Here is an 11561-nt window from a genome sequence, read left to right as displayed (position 1 = left end):
GTTTTTTTTTTTTTTTTTTGGTTACTGATTTTGTTTTGTGTGGGGTTTGACGATTGATTTTACAGGTTGTTTGTTTGTCTGTCCGGTGAGACGCGACGAGGTGGAAGTGAAGAAACAATAAAGAAGATGATGGTAATAATAATAATAAATTAAAAAAATACGAATTTGAAAGAAGGATTGGATTTTATTTTATTTTTTTGTTTTGGTTTGTATTTACTCCAAGCCGTTTTTGTTTGTTTGACAGATTATTAACTCTATGAGAGGTTTTCTAGAACTAATTTTATGTATTCCCATTATTTTAATTATATTGTAGTTAGTAATTAGATTGTAGTTTTTATTTTGGTATAATAAAAAATATAGAAAAATAATATTTATATTTTATAAAATAGATTGAAAAGTATAAGAAATGGTGGATCGATGAAGAGCTATAGATCATGATTAAATAGTGAATTTAAAAATAGATGCACATGTAAATTCTTTATCTTGCTTATTATTTTTATTTTATTTATTTTTTTATTTATATTTGAGGTTAATTCTTCTCACTAAGCATACATATGATTCTTATAAATAAATCATGCAAATACTACTTATTATCTATTTTAATTTTTAATGATAAATATTTAAAGATAAATGAAAATAATCTATCATGAGACTATAGAAACAATTTAAAAGACCAATTAATATTTAAAGAAAGGTTAAAGTAAGTAATCTAAAAAATGAGTTAAAATTCAAATTTAAAAAAAAGGAATGATTTTTTTTAAAAAAAAAACCCAAGCCTTCCTTAAAAGTAAAGGTGGTGTGTAGGGTTTTTTTTTTAATTTCATAGCAAAGATGTAATATTTAACATAAAAACTAATTAGTAAGAAATATAATCCTATAAACAATACGATATTTTTTATTAATTTTTTTATGTGACAGGACGAGGATATAAAGTGGCATTAACTTATAAATTATTCATGATGTAAAGTAAATCTTTTGAAAAAAGGGGAAAAGGATAATATATGAAGGTTTCCTTCAAAGGAATCAATGGTGGGAGCCGGCAACTGACCTGTCGGAAATCTATCCTCAGGTTCCATATAATACTATAAGGGACCATTTATTAATGGAATCCTTTGGTACACAAAGCAAAACCAAACGTGCATCACATTTTTCTGGGCTTCCAACGCTATAAAACTAACCTTATCAAGATCATCACACCATGATTTTCCCTGATTAATGTCTGGAATATAAAGACAGTAAAAGTAGAAAAAATATAAAAAAAAATATTTTAAAAAAATATTTATTTCATTTTTTAAAATATTTTATTTATTTTGAAACACTAACCGAAAATTAAAAAAAAAAGACATCAATGATGAAAAAAAAGAAATTAGTGTGGAAAAAGAACATTCCGACATCCATGAGTAACCATAATAATAATTATGTGTATTTTAGGGATTGGTCTAGCGGTAAAAAGGACTTGTTTTCTTTCATTGTATCTAGGTTCGAACTCTGGTATGTACGTTTGTTATCCTTGCGGTGTCTTACATGTTTACTGGGTTTACAAGATATTCAGTGAGCTATGGAGATTAGTCGTGATACGCGTAAGCTAACCCGAATACTTCATGTAAATAAAAAAAATAATTATGTAAGTACACAGTTATTATAATTATAATATTTACAGAATCCAAGTGAGTTCAATGTGGCATCAAATCATAGGAGTAGTAAGGCCGCGTCATCGTGCTTACATGCAAGTTGTCATCTCCAAGAGCCTTCGGGACATTCTCGCTGGACATGCTTCCTTTCCTCGCTTTTTTATTATTATTAATTAAGGTGAATGTCCGTACAGTTTGTTGGATAATAAAATTTTAAAAAACCTAATTTAAAAAACACAAGGAGAAATCAGTTAAATTTTTCATATTTATAAATAAATTTATGAGGTTGAAATAATTTTTTTTAAAAAAATTAATAAATTTAAATTCTCATTATTTATTTTGAAACACTAACCGAAAATTAGAAGAAGAAAAAAAGACATCAATGATGAAAAAAAAGAAATTAGTGTGGAAAAAGAACATTCTGACATCCATGAGTAACCATAATAATAATTATGTGTATTTTAGGGATTGACCTAGCGGTAAAAGGGACTTGTTTCCTTTCACTATATCTAGATTCGAACTCTGTGTGTATGTCTGTTATCCTTGCGGTGCCTTACATGTTTATTGGATTTACAAGATATTCAGTGAGCTATGAAGATTAGTTGTGATACGCGCAAGCTAACCCGAATACTCCGTGTAAATAAAAAAAATAATTATGTAAGTACACAGTTATTATAATTATAATATTTACAGAATCCAAGTGAGTTCAATGTGGCATCAAATCATAGGAGTAGTAAGGCCGCGTCATCGTGCTTACATGCAAGTTGTCATCTCCAAGAGCCTTCGGGACATTCTCGCTGGACATGCTTCCTTTCCTCGCTTTTTTATTATTATTAATTAAGGTGAATGTCCGTACAGTTTGTTGGATAATAAAATTTTAAAAAACCTAATTTAAAAAACACAAGGAGAAATCAGTTAAATTTTTCATATTTATAAATAAATTTATGAGATTGAAATAATTTTTTATAAAAAAAATAAAAAAAATAATAAATTTAAATTCTCATCCCATTAAATATTCAAAGATAAAATTAAAAAAATATTAATTTTAAAAAATAACCCAAAACAGATCAAAGTAATATAAACTAAAATTTCAAACCAATAACTTAAATCATAAGATTAAGATTATTCAATAAATAATAAATTGAAAAAAAATATAAATTTTAATTTTTAATAAATTTAATTACAATTAAAAAAATAAAAATAAAATTTAATATAAGATTTTAGTAAAAATTCATACTATTTTAGAAAGGACAAAGAAAGAGACCAAGAAAAAAAGAAAAAAAAAAGCAAAGAGACAAGAAAAATTAAAAATTAACTACCATCCATCTTCGTGTACGACATAGGCTACACCATTAAAAAAATATCATAAACACCAGATGAGGCTATAATGCAATGCCAGAGGAAACAACAAATTTTTTTATATGTTGGTGCATGCATTACACATGTTAGTTTTTTTTTATCATATTCTATTCACCTTTTATGTTATTTTAGATTCAAATCAAGTCTCTTAATCCTTAATTACTTTATATCAATAAAATTATTTTTTATATATATAAAAACTTAAGCATTGATCGGGTGTCATTTTTTTCCCTTGACATTATAAGATCTATATTCTTAAGAAATAATAAAAAAAAACATTGTTGAGTCCAGTCCCTAGTAAACTCAATTTGAAGTTTTATTAATTTATTTTTAATATTATTTTTTGATATTTAATTTGTTAAGAATTAATCTTTATGATTTTTTTATATTTAATACTTCTAATCAAATGGTTAGAAATATTATTTCTATAAGCTAATAAGTGTTGATATAATTTTTTTTACTTGTTTTTTTTTCATTTCATAATTTGATATTGGTTTTGTTTTTTAAAATAAATTTTGTATTTTTTTTGTTGGTTTATTTCTATTTCATGATGTAATTCATGTGTATTGAGTGGATTGATTGGATAGCCTTATGCATGATTTTTTTTTTTGGATTGATTGGATAGCCTTATGCATGATTTAAAAAAAAAAAAATTATATATTTGTATGTGTGTGGAGAAAAGTGTAGAGAGAGTGAAAAAATATCCTAATCATAATTCATATTACATCAATCAAATGCAACTATAGGTGACTCCTAAAAACTATATGAATTTGTATATAAACTATTATTATAAGTGGAATGTAGACGCACGAAAAGTTGAACAAGTTCTTAGGATAAAATATGAACACACCATAGCCTGTAAATACCTTTTTTTCTTTTTTCCCTCACGCTTCTTTTTATAATACATCACTTTAAGCTATTTGCCTTTATAGTCTTTAAAACCCATAAAAAAAATAATACATGAAGGTTTCCTTCGAAGAGGGTTGTTTGAAAATGAATTTTAACCTTTGTTCAAATTTAAAATTTTCTGTTTTCAATTATTTTAATATTTTTATATCAAAAATTAATTTGTAAAAATAAAAATTAATTTTTTAAAATAAAAATATTTTAAAAAATAATTACCACACGTATGTATTCACGTGAAACTTCTAACATAGGAATGGTGGGAACGGGGAAAAGTTGATACCCGATTGCATGCAGGAGGCAGCTTTTAAACAAGGGACCATGTATCAATGGAATCTTCTGTTACGTAAAGCAAAACCAAACGTTACGAGATTTGAACCTTATCCATACGATCATAGCATCATTGTGACGAGATAATAAAAATAAAAATAAAAATAAAAGAAATATAAAACTTATTTTAAAGCTATGTTTTATATCAGTCTATTATGTAGTAAGTCACATTATCACATGATATCTAAAACTTGAGTTTGGACTTTGCGAGTTGCTGTAATCACTTAAAAAATTTGGATCTTTAGGCACGGAGATAAATATTCATTACTTAATTAATTTTTAATTTTATTAGTTTAAAGTAATTAAAACTCGGAGATAGGGTGGATTTCAGGCTTTGAAAAATCCTAGCAATTTTAATATTTTTTTATTTATATAGATGTCCGGATTAACTTGCGTGCATTACGACTAATCTCATAACCCATCAAACATCCTACAAGCGATTAATCCCATAACCCATCAAACATCCTACAAGCCCAGTGAGTATGTAAAGCACCACGAGGCGACAACCATGCATAAACATCCTACAAGACCAGTGAGCATGTAAGGCACTGCGAGGCGATAGCCATGCATAATAAGATTTGAATCCGGGTGTAGAAAAAAGGAACAAATCCCTTCCACCGCTAAGTAACTTTATTTTTGTCCCATTAGGTATTGGTTTGCTCGGGCATTGAAGATATATAAATCATTTTTTTTTTAAATTTGGTTTATTCCTACATATTTATTTTTTTAATTGAGTTGATAATTTTTTTTTTACCTGGGTAGAGTGGTCGTGCATGATCAAGAAGATATTCTGACTGATGTTGTGTGATGTTTTATTTGTTAAAATATATTTAAATTCTATTGATACAGAATAATTGGTGCTTTAAATGTCAAATTAAATTTTAAAACAAATACTAATAATTAAAGTTAATAAGTAAGGTAAAAATAACCAGCACATGCAATGTGCTTATAAGAGAGTAAGAGCTATCACCACGTTTAAGTAATGTGTATGGTCTTTTTAAGTTGTCAAACTCAACCATCCATAATGATTCTGAATGTATTATGTGTGTGATTTTTTAAGTGGTGAAACCCAATTATTCATAATAATTCTAAATGTATTATGATATTTTTTTTTATTTTTTTATTTTATCAAATTCAATTATCATTTTGTTTATTATCAAATTCTTTTATAGTTCTTTTCTAAAATCTATAATTGTCTTTAATTTTAAACTTCTAATAAAAATTTGCCGGAATCCTTTTATTTTATGATTTTTTTTAATTTGCATAAATCGTTGTTTTTAATTTTTTTATGATTTTTTTTTAATTTCATTATTCAATCCAAAAATGTAAAATGTCCTCTTATATGTTTAATTTCTAATATGATTTTTATTTTTTTATTGTTATTTCTTTGTTTTAGATTTTTTTTGTAAAATTAATTTTTTTAATTATATTCTTTAATATAAAGTTGATTGGAAATTAGACTTTGTATTTTTTTAATGGGATGATCTCATTTTAATAACATAAATTTTAGATTTAAAAACTTAATCTCAGTTAATATTATTTTTTAAGGTTTATATCCTTTAACGTTTATTTTTTTTATTTAATTATTTTAATCTAATTATTTCGATTAGGGTTTAAGGAGTTAGTTATAGTTAATTTATATATATATATATATATTTAAATTCAAACTTTTTTTAGATTTCATTGTTTAATTAGTTGTTTTCGTAATCTAACCTTTTGGGTATGGATATCTCAAAAGTCAGTTTCTTTGAAGATTCAGTTAACTTTACACTCTCACCTCTAATTCTGAGATAGAATCCAAAGAGATAAAAATTAGTTACCCCATCAAATTCTTGTTGACGGCTACATTGTTCGAGGGCAAAACCACAAGAGACGTATCACGGTTCCTAACGTTTGCCTCTGTCTGCCTAAGATTGTAGTCTAGCGAAGAATATCGTGAGGGCTTCTGCCTCTTCTTCTTCCCTCTGCTGCTGCTGCTTCTGCCCATTTGGATTGTTGCAAAATATTTGTCCCAATCTAATAGTTTATGTCCTTTTTGGGTCTCCTATACGTCATGTCATGTCATGTCGAGTCTATGTGTGTGAACATTTTCTAGGCAAAGCACACTCCTTTACCTGAAGGTGAACTCCTTTTCTGCCTTTAACCAAGAGGCTTCCTATGGACTCTTGCCTTTCAATTATCTCATCATCAATTGTCAAATGTAGATAGAAAGATATAAGGAAAATTATAGTTTAGTCCTTGTTTCTTTTAGAAACTAATAAGTCAGTCTTTCTTGTTGAAAAAACCCCATATTTTATCCTTTTATTCTCATACCTACAAGCAACTTAAATACTCCTTGCACAAGCAAGCTTAATCTCAAAATTCAAGTATTTCTTTTTCTGTGTATGTGTGTTTTTACTTTAAAAAAATATTTTTAAAAAAATTAATTTTTATAGTGTTTTTTTTTTAATTTTTTCTTTAAATTAATATTTCTTTTTACTTTCTTTCTTTCTCTTACTGTGTTTCAGAATATTTCAGCCCATATTTTTACATGTAAAATCATCACATATCAGCCTCACACATGGCCACTCTAATCACCACTTAAACTAACTCTAATTACTCTGACTCGACACAAGCTAAACTAGTTACAACAAATTTTATCCTTAACACAGCCACTTGCCGTGTCTCAATCAATTATGGTCCCCGCAAGTTGAACGAGTCTAGCAATTCCCATTGGAATGGTCTAAGCTACATGGCATGGTTAGGTAGACAGTGGGGTCTTGCGGGGAGTGGGTGCCTAGAAAAGGACTCCTTCAAGTTGCAGACTCTCTGTTTGCAACAGGTTTCTGAATCCTAAGCATCCTCCACGAAATTCAGGCGGCCAACTACATTGGGAAAAGCCCCTAGAAATGGATGTCCTTCTTGAAAATTTGATTTTGGTGGTTTGAAGCTGCGACTCGCCTCAAATTTCTTATGATTAGTCAATACCAAACTTCTTAATTTGATTAAATCAAAGTGCTTTAAACCTAAACCCTCAACAAAATCTCAGTGAAGCTGTCAAAAAGAAAAGGGTGGCATGCACACTGACATGATCAGCAAATTAAACTGATTTATTGACCAGGTTAACTAGGTTTCTGGACCTGTCTGATCTAAGTTTTACAACAAAGAGGAAAACAAATAGGATTCGGATGCAAATCATTGATCTCCATGCATTAATTAACGTAGAAAGTTTCGGAAGCGCTAGAAAAGCAGAATTTACTGGCAACTTGAACAAGACATGCATTTGTTGTTCTTCACGGATGAAGAGGAATAATATAACCACAGAACAAGCACTAAAAAATTTCCAGTATCGGTAACCACAGTATACATTTGACAATTCAAATCCTAGTATCATACCATTGCCATGTTTGATTCATACAAAACTAATAAACCAAAACTGCTATAATAATGACATGTTTTTTCAATACTTTATCTGATATAATATTAGTAATGATCCCAGAACAAAGCAACTCGTGCTATGTGAATTGTGATACACCCTCGCTGAAACCGTTTTGTTTACCGACTTTGATCTAGAGCAAATGAATTTATAAAAATGGGAATGTCTTATGCGTCCAAGTCCTTGTTTGAAGTCCACACGGGAACATTTGGTACAGCAGCGTCGGCTAAGATCCCAGTTCCTTTTTCCACGCTGATTAACGGATCAGTTTCACTTTCCTTGACCTAAAACCCATTCAAAAAATGAGCATAAGAAGTCTGAAAAGCTTACAGCACTATAAGAATGAGATGAATAAAAGACAGACATAACCCTTGCTTATAACATAAAAAAAGGAAAGATAATTACCTCGGGCAATTTTACTGGCACTTCATTTTGCTTCTGCTGGCTCTCAATATTGCAACAATAAGAATACAGCACCATTCCAACCACTGCAATAAGGATTCCTAAAATATTGCGCCAGCTAAATGGATCACGAAGTAGAACATAACCAAATGCCAAAACTAGGCATGTTTTCAAATGTCCTAGGACTTGATAGGTGACTGGAGATGTCTTTCCAATCACCAGAAAAGTACTGAAGTTCACAGAGACGGAAATCAGGCAGGATAGAACAATGAAGAACTGCAACCGCATAATGCATAGAACAGTCAGTAGCAATAAAATAGAGAAATGTCAGTAAAGTGCTTCACGTATTATTTGATTCTCACCAGCACTTGAGGGGTGTATTTGAAAGCAAAAACGTTTTTGTTAGTCAGAAGCCCATCCAGGAATGGGCCAACAATGAACAAAGTTAATGCCTGATAGGGGCAAGACTGGTACAGAAGTTGTGTTGAAGAGACTTTGAACTTCTTTTGGATGGTATTAGTCATCTGAAATACACTGGTTAAGATTTTAACAAAGTGAACAGAGGAAGAACAAGCAAAAGACATGAACAGACTTCACTAAGAATGGAGAAACTATAGCCATACAGTACAGCACTTGAGTATTTATTTCCTTCGCTTTTTCTTACCATTGAAACAACTAAAAATGGCATCTAACAGAAGAAAGCAAGAAATGAGATAACAATTAACAAAGGGACTTCAACTAAGGATACAATCTGAGCAACACATGTTGTAAGAACTGCAAGCAGAGACAAGACAGATCCCAGGACATTGAGCTGAAGATCGGTTACGGTTGCAATTCCAACACCCATAAGAAGAATGCTAAGTGAAAGCTGGATATTTCGACTGCAATATCACAAGTACAGCAGACAAATGTAACCACATAAACAACTTAAACAAGTTGATCGAAAATGAAACTGTCGCTACATAAATTATGAAAGCATATGGCATGCAGAAAATTAGCAGCAGCCATGAAAATTTCTCAATAAACAATACACTAACGACTCAAACTGACCTGAATTGCTTCCGGAAGAAAAGTGTCTCCAAAAGAACAGTGCATGGGATGATCGCCAATTTTGTCATCTAAAAATAGTGAAAAGAAACGAAGTCCATTTTCAGAAACAATTTGCTCCGAAATAGTTTATAAGTAAAAAAAAAAAAAAAAAGATTCAACCAAGGGACTTTCACTATATATGATATTACTAGATGTCAATAAATCAAAATGCTGCAAAGTGAAACCCAACCTATCCACAGTCAATTCATACTTTACAAGGAAGAGTTTAGATCAATTAAACAACAAACTGGTTTCATTTAAAACACAGGAAGGTATTAAGCACTTTTTTTTTACAGTTCACACCCCCGAAAAACCCAAAAGCACTTAAAATCACTTTCAAGTCTACTACTTCAAGATGCTGCTATCATAGAATGATAGAATAAGTATATCAAATGACATTACCATTGATCCATAATGCAGCATACTGATTGGAAATATAAATAAATACCAGATCTTAAGTCGGACACAGAGAAGGCAGCATACCTGATAAAAACCAACAGAATTGAAACCCAAGCTAAGATTCAAAAGGCCAATGGATATCCCATTTAGTATGCCAAATCCCATTACTGCTCTTGCGTCAAAAGGCTTGTGCTCAAACAATTTCATGCATAATGCTACATGAAGAGAACAAAAGGTGACCAGAAGATGCCAGCTTGTCAAAGTTGTAGCTGCATTCGACCAAACAAACAAAAATAAGTATACATGATGGAAAATTTAGGGCTGAAAAATCAAAAGTTAAGCAACAATAATATTGATGATGATGATTCAAATGAGGCACATCTACAGAAAATGACCACTTATAGAGTTTCAGCCCATTTACTACCATCACCAAAAACTGCCAGTAATTATAGATTACATGCCCGCATTTAAGTGAAGTAAAGTAGCATTGCAAGAATATATGAAATCATCATTTCTTTGCATCATGTTGCAGTTGGAACACATTAGATAATACAGTCACCATATGGAACCACACGCTATTAAAGATCATATAGATCAATAAATAATCAGATTGACCTCTTAGGCACTGTGCATCCATGATCATAAAATCTTACGGCCATGTATCAAAAATAATAAAAGGTGGCAGACAACTAGCAAGTTAATTACAGTAAAAGATTAGGATCGTGTGGTTTTAAACTTCTACTTTCAAAAAGAACAACACCCTGTTGATCCATTCCATGATTTCTAACAAATGAGTATATGGTCTCCTATCAAGCGCCAACCGTGCGGAGCTCTCACAATCACCATTCATGCACATTCAAAGAACTTATCTTTCTTAACATGAATTCTGACATCCAATATTACCATTAGGTACCCCATCAATATCAAATCGAGTGTGAATACCGACAACAGCAAATGAGATTCAACAAACAAACAACATTAACTTCAGAAGAGCCAAATCTAATGTAAGCACACAAAATACATTATATCAAAAGGAAAGAGTACGTAAATATGAACACTCACCAAAAGTGAAGCCAAGTGTGCTAATAAGAGCCTTATTGCAGATTACAATCGACACTGACGAAACCACTGATAAACTCAAAGCCCCAACAGTCCCTAGCTGGAATTTTTGGCCCTCACTCATTTTCACTTCAATTCCAAATCACGCTATCTCCTTAATCCAGATCTACCAAAATCCCAAAATCTCAACATAATCAGCACATTTGAGCATACAAAAAAAAAACCATTTCAGATTATACATAAAAAAGAAAACCCATGAAGGTGACACATTTGTAATTCAACACAGAAATAAAAACCCTTTACCTGATTCACCTCATAATTGGATCCAAAACTTCTAAAAAAAAGAAACCAAAGCAGCTGAAACTGTAAGCAAATAAAAATAGATTAGAACAAGAAACATAGATCTGTTACCGAAACTAAAGATCAATGTAGAGAAAGAGAAACCTTTGAGAATTGCTGATAACTGAAATCAATCTATAAAAGAAAGAACACTAAAAAGGGTGTTAGTTTTTTTGCTTATTTTTGCAACTCTCTTTGTTTTGATTGAGAATGAGAGAGATTTATTTATATATAAATGGGAGAGAAATGAGAATGAGAAATAAAGAAATGGGAGAGTGTTGTTGGTGATGCTGTTGCTGTTGGCGATGAGAAGCTTTGACTCTCTTCCGTTTTTTGTGGGGATTAAATTGTGAATGTATTAAAATTAGGGGACTTCAAATTTATGGCCTTGTTTGGTTAGAACCTTAGAAGGAGCATTCGGATCTTCTTGGACCAACTTTCCTACAACGAGGCCAAATTTCTAGATTTTATGATAGCGTTTGATTATATCTCAAGGTGAAAAAGACTGAAATAAAAAGAAAAAGAAAGTCATTTGTCTGTATCTTTTTGTTCTTAAATGGCATAAATTTATTTTAAAATTGTTATATAATTATTTTAAATACAATTTATAAAATACTTCCAAACTTAACCTAAAA

General features: G+C 30.3%; 1 protein-coding gene across 1 annotated transcript; it reads right to left on the bottom strand.

Moving 5' to 3' along the window:
- Positions 1 to 7463: 7463 nt before the first annotated feature.
- LOC105123209 (uncharacterized membrane protein At1g06890-like) lies at positions 7464 to 11250 on the bottom strand. Its single transcript, XM_011022719.1, has 9 exons — positions 11032 to 11250; positions 10891 to 10950; positions 10591 to 10753; positions 9613 to 9797; positions 9091 to 9158; positions 8789 to 8921; positions 8403 to 8564; positions 8044 to 8316; positions 7464 to 7922 (listed from the first exon to the last, which is right to left on the bottom strand). The coding sequence occupies exons 3-9, from the start codon at positions 10709 to 10711 to the stop codon at positions 7806 to 7808; spliced, it is 1059 nt and encodes a 352-aa protein (XP_011021021.1). The 5' UTR covers positions 10712 to 10753; positions 10891 to 10950; positions 11032 to 11250; the 3' UTR covers positions 7464 to 7805.
- Positions 11251 to 11561: the final 311 nt, after the last annotated feature.

Source organism: Populus euphratica, unplaced genomic scaffold (assembly GCF_000495115.2).
Source record: "Populus euphratica unplaced genomic scaffold, PopEup_1.0 scaffold10.1, whole genome shotgun sequence".
NCBI classification, from domain to species: Eukaryota; Viridiplantae; Streptophyta; class Magnoliopsida; order Malpighiales; family Salicaceae; genus Populus; species Populus euphratica.
Note: the sequence above shows the minus strand (reverse complement) of the source record. Positions and strands in the feature narration are given on the sequence as shown.